General features: G+C 47.1%; 1 protein-coding gene across 1 annotated transcript; it reads left to right on the top strand.

Annotated features, from left to right (window-relative positions):
* The first annotated feature begins 623 nt into the window (after positions 1–623).
* MRPL53 (mitochondrial ribosomal protein L53) lies at positions 624–6,178 on the top strand. The gene is made up of 3 exons (XM_066579047.1): positions 624–785; positions 4,637–4,749; positions 5,885–6,178. The coding sequence occupies exons 1-3, from the start codon at positions 691–693 to the stop codon at positions 6,001–6,003; spliced, it is 327 nt and encodes a 108-aa protein (XP_066435144.1). The 5' UTR covers positions 624–690; the 3' UTR covers positions 6,004–6,178.
* Positions 6,179–7,889: the final 1,711 nt, after the last annotated feature.

Raw genomic sequence — 7,889 nt, forward strand, 5'->3', positions numbered from 1 at the left:
TGTTCCGCCCGCTCCGGGGTTTTTGGGTGCACAAATACACACCGCATTATTTGCGCACGCCAAAGAAAACAGCCCAAAATTGCATTGATTTTGTGCGTAAATATAGATTCCTGCGCATTTTGCACATATTTACGCACACGCATGGATTCCCATCGGCTTCTCCTGTGTGTAGTATGCGCCAGCGTAGTGATCGCGTGACAAAATACGCTCGTGTGAACGAACCTATCAAAATGAATGGGTTCTATTTATTATTACGTGCGCAAAAACTGCATGTGTAATATGTGGCGCACATATCCCTCGCTCTCCGCTGTATAGCCAGTGGGGACCCCAATTCCTGCTGATGGGGGGCTCTTCCCTGTATCTTTATTCTCTGACAACCACCTACATGGGGACCTGACACCCAGCTCTCCCTGGAGGAGGAAGGGAAATATCGGACATGGCATAGAGGGAAGACAAAAGGACGTAGACAGCCATGACAGATAGCAGAAGGAGGAGCCCACACAGCAGTAAGCCCTGCACACTATCCCTGCCAACCATATCTCCTCCCTGACTGTGTAGCGTCAGAAACTACACTTCCCAGCATGCTTCACTGCCAACGGGCTTCCCCTTCCGGCGTGCGGTGTGGGCCGGGAATTGTGGGATTTGTAGTCTATCCTCTTGTGCGGCGGCGGCGGCGCTGAGGTAGGAAATATGGCGACCGCCAAGGGCATAGACGTGGTGCTGAAGTCAGTGAGGAGCATCAGTGTCCGCATGTGTCCCTTCCAGCACGGCGTGCAGTCCACCAGGTACTACCGGAGGGCTGTGGGGGCGCTCGTGTTCTCCTCTCCCATCTGGCCCTCTTTGCTCCTTATAAAGGGGTTTCCGCCAACCGCAGGATATGGGATGACTAAGGGGGGCGTCCACACCGGCGCTGTCACGTATGCAAGAAACGTAGATAAGAAGATGTGTAAACGCAGGCATTTTTAGGCGTACGTGCGCCCGCTGTACGCTCTTTAATTAGTTTTTTTGGTTTTTAAAAGAAAAGGTTTTTCTTTGCAACCTTTTTTTTTTCAAATAAAATTTCGCAGCCCCCCCCCCCCCCCCCCACAAAAAAATAACATTTTTCGTTGACTGCGATGTTTGAAAAAATTAGACGTTTCTACATTTTTTTTTGTGGGACGGGCGTAGGATCCGTTCTTCAGTCCCGCAGAGAGGCGTGCGCGGCTGAACGTAACCAGTCGGGGAACGTTATGTTTTCACCACTTTTTACAAAAAAACGTGTGTTTAACGCATGACCATATGGCGGTGCGGACAGCGCCTTAGATCCGTGGGACCTCCACCGGTCCTGACAAGCGGGGATCCAGCCCGTTCTGAAGTCGGGGCGTGATTTGGGCCCCTATCATCTCTGCGGGACGTGGTGTAAAAAATGTTAAAAATGCCAAAATTGCTAAAATTTGAAATTGTACCTGAAAGACATCCTAATTACGGGCTCTTTCACACGGGGAGCCGGGCGCGCAAAAATCACGCGAGTAAAAAACACCACGGATCAGATGATTGAAGCTCTGCTAACGCAGCGGGGCGGATGTAGTCGGCGCGGAGGTGTAAGAGTCGGCTTCACTCGCAGGAAAATCGGTGGGACCGATGCCTTCCAATACCCTTGTGGCTCCTGATCAGCTGGTGGGGGTCCCGAGTGGTGGACCCCCGCTGACCACCTATTAATGACCGATCCCAAGGAGAATTCATCAACGGTCCCAGATCCTCCTTCCCACTCGCCTTGTGAGACTATTTATAGGTGACCCCATAGGCCTCATGAAGGGGCTAGACTATAAATATCTGTAACCCTTTCCTAGACCCACATTGGGGTCTCCCTGCACAGCGCCCATGCCGGGCGAGGTCTGACCTGCACATAGTAGTACATCATGGCGGGCCATTGTATGGGTTTCTGTTGAGTCACTCCAAGGAATCCACAAGGAGCTTCCCCACCCAAAATACACAAGAGCTGGGGAGCGTGGCGGCGAGACTGGTTAGGAAAGGGTTAATAGAAAAGCCCCTTTAATGGCAAAAACTAAACATAGCTGTTAGCAAGTCCTGAAAATGTTGAAATGCTTCATTCCTAAGGCCGGTGTCACACGGGCGGCAGAATCGCGCAATTGTCTTGTGATGCGGCAGTGCCACACATCGCATGTATGTGAAGCTCATGCTCTCCTGTGCGGTGTGATGCAACTTGTACAGTGGGAAGTCCTACTGTTCATCCCTAGAATAAGCCCTAGCTGCATTAAAAAAAAACAAAACACAACACATCAGCTAACAGCCGCTGTCAGGGCCGCCGCACTTCTCCTCCAAGGTCAACGGCACTTGCTTGAAGTCTTTTGTCAGCACTTCCTGGATTTGAGGTTCAAAAATCCCGCCTCCAGGAAGCGCTGCCTCTAATTGGCTGAGGTGCAGTGCTCAAGAACCAATTAGAGGCAGCCCTTTCTGGAGGCGGGGTTTTTCAAACCCCTGACCAGGAATCGTTGCCTGAAAACAAGTGGTGGGGACCTGCAGAGAAGACGTGTGGCGGAGCTGACAGCGGCTGTTAGGTGATTAAGTCTGGGTTCACACGGGGCGGAATTTCTGTGCAGACTTTCCGCACGAAAATTCCGCCAGCAATCTTAACCCCTTAGTGACCAGCCCATTGCTTTTTACGTCCTGGCCTGCTGGGCTTTAATCCACAAGGATGTAAAAACATGCATCCTCTGGAGATTAAAGCCCTGCAGGCTCTGGACGTGACCGCTCCAGGCTGTCTGATACCGGAGGTAGTCGGCAACCTAGAGCTGTCATCCCAGGCCGCAGGACCCCAACCCCGGTCACGTGATCGCCGGTATCCACCGTATACCGGCGATCGCATAAAATTAATAGAAAATAAGTAAAATGGATCTAATCGATAACAGCGATCGTGTAAAAGCTAAAAAAAAAGTTTGTTTACTCTCCCCTCATGGATCATATCCGTGAAGGCGGATGAAATTAGGTACCTAAGGCACCCGGATTTATGCGCGGACCGTACCCCGGCTTCTGCGCACGCGCCCGTCGCCACTATGTCGAACGCATGCGCAAAAGCCGCAGTTTGCTGGGATAATTTCAAATCTCCTCGCAACTGGCTACTAAATGTAGCCGAGAGCCTGGAGATTGCACGGGAGGGTGCAGTATGCGGTTATTGGTCACACGATCACCATTATCCACGGATCTGAACCGTAAGGGAGGGGAAATTACTTACCTAAGGCCTTTGGGAATGTCGCCCGACGGGATCATTATCCGTGAACCTTTCCCCAGCTTCGGCGCATGCGCCCGACGCCAAAACGGCGGACAGTAACGCAGAAGCTGGGGAGGGCACGGGAAATTTAAAATCTCCTTGCTCCTATCTACTAAAGGTAGTTGAGAACTTGATGTCACGGGGGGCCGCGGTGAGCGGTCTTCAGTCACGTGATCGCCATTATCCGGTAAAAGTTCAGAGACAGTTAAAGTTTGATGTTCCGAACGGTTTGGGCCCCATTGTGTGGAAAGACATAAGATTAGGGCCACAATGGGTATGTTTCTGAACACGTGATAAACGGGGTATTAATTTTTATGGTGTAAGTCTTCATTCCTATGTCTGCTGTACAAAAAAAACTATTTTTAAAATGACACAATTGCCGGAAAATGAAAATCGTATTTTTTTTCCTTCTGCTTTGTTTTGATTTATTCAAAAACTGTGGGGTTAAAAAACACAGTACACCCCTAGAGGAATTCGTTACGGGGTCTAGTTTTCAAAATGTGGTCATTTGTGGGGGTTCTCCATCATTTGGCCACTCAAGGGCTCTACAAGTGGGCAATGGGGCCTAAATCACCTTCAAGAAAAATGTTTGTTCTGAAAACCACCGGCTGCTCCTTTCAGTTTGGGCCCCGTTGTGCATACGGACATAAGATTAGGGCCACAATGGGTATGTTTCTGAACACGGGACAAACAGGGGGATCCATTTTGGGGGGCAAATCCTCATTTTAATGCGCACTATAGAAAAAAATCCTGTCTTTAAAATGACATATTTGCAAAAATATGAAATTGTAGTTTTTCTCCTCTAAATTGCATTAACTCCTGAAAAGAAACTATGAGGTCAAAATACTCCGGACACCCCACAATGCATACATTAAGGGGTGTAGTTTATAAAATGGGGTTATTTGTGGGGGTATCTATCATTCTGACACCTATGAGCCTTTGTAATCTTGGCTTGGTGCAGGAAAACAAAATGTTCCTCAAAATGTTAATAATAATCAATGTTAAATTTGTACGTCTCCTAAATGGTTAAAAAAAAAAGAAAAAAAGTTTTTCCAATGTGCATCCAGAATAAAGTAAACGGATGGAGATATGTATCTTAACAAACATTTCTATAATAAGTTTGCAAATATTTGAGATATTGCAGTTGAAAATGTGAAAAAATGACTTTTTTCATCGAAAAATTCTATCGGCCTATTTGTACCGCCTAAATGAAGTACAATATGTGGCGAAAAAACAATGTCAGAATCACTTGGATATGCAAAACCTTTACGGAGTTATGATATGTTAAAGCGACACGTCAGATTTCCAAAATTTGGGCTTATATTTCAAGTACATATATTTTACATGTCTCTTCTCTTTTACTTGCAGAGAGTTTTTGGCAGCTATCAACACCAAAAAAATCCGCACCACCAATATAAACTGTGAAATAAAGGTGGATGTGCGGCACGACCGCTTGGAGCCGATGGTGGACGTCCTGTTTGGTAAGTTACATAACTTTAAACAAAGTGTTGGCATAGAGGTGTTCCCTCCGCTTCCACTGGATTTATCTGATCTAAGGCCTGTCCTGGCTATCCGCCGACACCGTCTGTCCCATACGCTGACCTAGCGCCTCTTCCCATGGGAGAAAGTCATGTGGGCCCCTCATGCTTTGTATGATGCGTAACCAAGAGCGGCACATTCCGTTTTCCTTCCGATATCCCTCTCCTTATACTTTCTTCCTTGAATGCAGTGAAAGACTACTTTTGCACCGGACAAAAGTCACCCAAATGATCGCTCCGAAGAGTGATTGCGGGCGACTTGTCCCATTTAAACACCGCACCAGACAGGACAAGAATCATTCATTTGTCGAAGTAAGGCCTCATGACCACGGGCAGGTGGGATTCCGTCCGCAGGAGCCGGCCCTGCCCGTGGCCAAGGACATTTTGTACCTGTCCGGGTCTTCTCCCTCCTGTCTGCGTCTTCTTTCTTTTGCACTACGGATGTGCACTTTTTTTTTTTTGAACTCCTGCTGTTTTCCCGTGGATCCGCGGCCCGTCCACACTGTCAGTTGGGGGTGTGCCGTGCATCGGATGGCTTCCATTGACTTTAATGGAAGCCTTCAGTGCGGGATCCACACAGAAACGGTAGGTCTGCAAACCAAATTCACATGCTTTAATTAACTTGCGGACGCCCATTCATCCCTATGGGCGGCTCGATTTGCGGATCTGGCACCTGCACGGATTCCGCAAATCAAAGCCGCCCGTGGACATGAGGCCTTACTTAGTTTTCAGCTCACCTAAAAACCAAGCGGCTGTCGGCCTGTGTGAACAGGCAGTCCATGTATGAATGACTGCCTGTTTACTCTGACTGGAAGAGCTAGAAGAGATTCCAGCGCGCTCCGCCTTCACTCCGATCATCGCTGCTACATGAAGGCACAGGAGCCGGAGCGCTCGACAGTCCTATGTAAAAGGACTGATATTTGGGGGAGGGGGGAGATGTAAGGTGCTGAAGCTGGAGTTTCAGTTTTGCCTGGAGTTTGGCTGTCTAATGCGGCTGCGATCTTTGCAGCTACATGAAGATGCTATTCCGCATGGTCCTATTAACCTGCGACTTACTGATGTTTTCTTCCATTTGCAGAAGACGGTGAACGACTGATGTTTAAATCGGAGAATGTAACCTGCAGGGAGATGTTGCAAAAGCTGAGCTCCGTCTGCTCCTATAAAGACCAGCAGGCCAAGGACAGTGCAAATAAGTAAGCTGGAGTGCAGGAACCCCCGGAGGGACCAAGCATGCCACTTACTTCATGACTTCCATCTTACATGTGACTCAGTCCAACATTCAGGACTCGTGGACACGTCTGACTACGCGCCATACCTGTAAATTGTACTTTCTAAATAAAGGTGGCTGCCTCATTTACAGCAGCCGGGTATACTGCTGCTTCCAGTTTCCAACTTTTTATCCGTTAAGCTCATGGCTTGGACCCAAGGAGGCGACAATTTTTGGGGATTTTCGTCCCCAGTCTTCAGAAGCCAGAGGTTTGTTCCACCACCATGGCCGTACGCTGACCTGTTTGTGGCACGGCGAGCTGTGGTTCTCATTGGTATCGCTTTAAGGTGCAACTAATGTATTGTACAACGTTTTTTGATGGAGGGCAGCGCTGGGGAAAATGCAGCAATTTTGTAACAGTGTCCATCATACAGTACAAATGACATGGCCCGTGTTCTGTGGGCCGCTGCGGTTACCATAATACCACCATTATATAATTTTTTTTTTTTCAGGTTTTCCACTCTTTCATGTTAAAACTCCCTTTTATTGGAAACTATTTTTTGTTCTATATTGCCGCATTCCAAGACGTTTTTCTTTTCTTTTCTTTGCATGTCGAGCTGTGGCATCCTTCTGGGGTACACATGAGTTTTTTTTTTTACTTATTACATTTTTTTGTGAAGCGAAATGAACAAAAAAAAGCAATTTGGTTTTGTTTTCTTGCCTTTTTTAGACAGAGTTTGATGTGAGGGGAAAAAAGTGTGTTCTGGACAGTCATGGATGCGACAATGTCAAATGTTGGGTTTTTAATTTTTTTAAGGCCGCCTGCAGACGGTTGGATCCCGCTACGAAAATTCTCTGTCACCTGCGGCTCACCCGCTCCCGTGGTCTTTCGTTTTCTGCTATGCATCGGCTGCCGGCCAGCTGGCACATGCATAGGGAGGAGCCGGCCTGTTACCACTGACATTTCTGTGCGGGCCTCTGCAAGACCCGCACAGAAATAGAACGTGTCGCAATTTGTTTTCCGCGTGTGTTTTCACACGGACAAATCGCGGCCGTCCTCATAGGATAGCGTTTTTTGTAATTCAATCCTATGCAGGCGGGAACGAGTGGAAATTCGGCGGGAAATCCAGACGTGGAATTTGCGCCTGTGTGCAGGGGGCCTAAAGAAAAAGTGCTTTTAAGGGTTGAAAAGTTAGTTTTTATTTTGTTTTTTTACATTATATCTCAGTATGAGGCCTTCTTCACACGGGCGACAGCGATATTGCAGCTTTCTACACGTGATTTTGTAGCGTCATTGATGCTTTTTCCTTCTGAAAGATTTTATAAGTTAATAGGCGTTTCAAATGTTAAAAATGTATCCCATCGCAAGAAAATCGCAAGTACGTGCGATGCGATAAACAAGGAGGCTCCATAGGGAAACATTGGCTACAAAATATTGCAAATCGTGGCAAAACTCAAAATGCCGCGATATTTTTTTTTCTAGCAATATAGCGTTAGTGAAAACCTCGCTAATGTGAAGGAACCCATTTGAAACCACGGGCTTCACATACATGCGTTTTGTAGTGATGGCGCATCGCTACAAAATCTCGCGATTTTGTAGCCTGCCTGAGAGCATCCTTAAACTTGAACCTGCTTTCCAAATTTGTATGTCAGCTTTAGTTTTCGAGTAACACGCTTTTAACATTTTGAAAAAACTTATTTATTTCGCATTGGCTGACAGCTTTAACTTAAATTCTAATATTAATGGCAGTTCAAAAGGTATTGTTACATGATTTTCTTCTGTATTTTGCAGCAGGAATATCTCTCTATTGTCCACCAGTAATCGGCCGGCATGTTTGGGCTCCACTTGCTTCGATAACGCGATTCTGAATTGTAC

This window comes from Eleutherodactylus coqui, chromosome 9, assembly GCF_035609145.1.
Source record: "Eleutherodactylus coqui strain aEleCoq1 chromosome 9, aEleCoq1.hap1, whole genome shotgun sequence".
Classification (NCBI taxonomy): domain Eukaryota; kingdom Metazoa; phylum Chordata; class Amphibia; order Anura; family Eleutherodactylidae; genus Eleutherodactylus; species Eleutherodactylus coqui.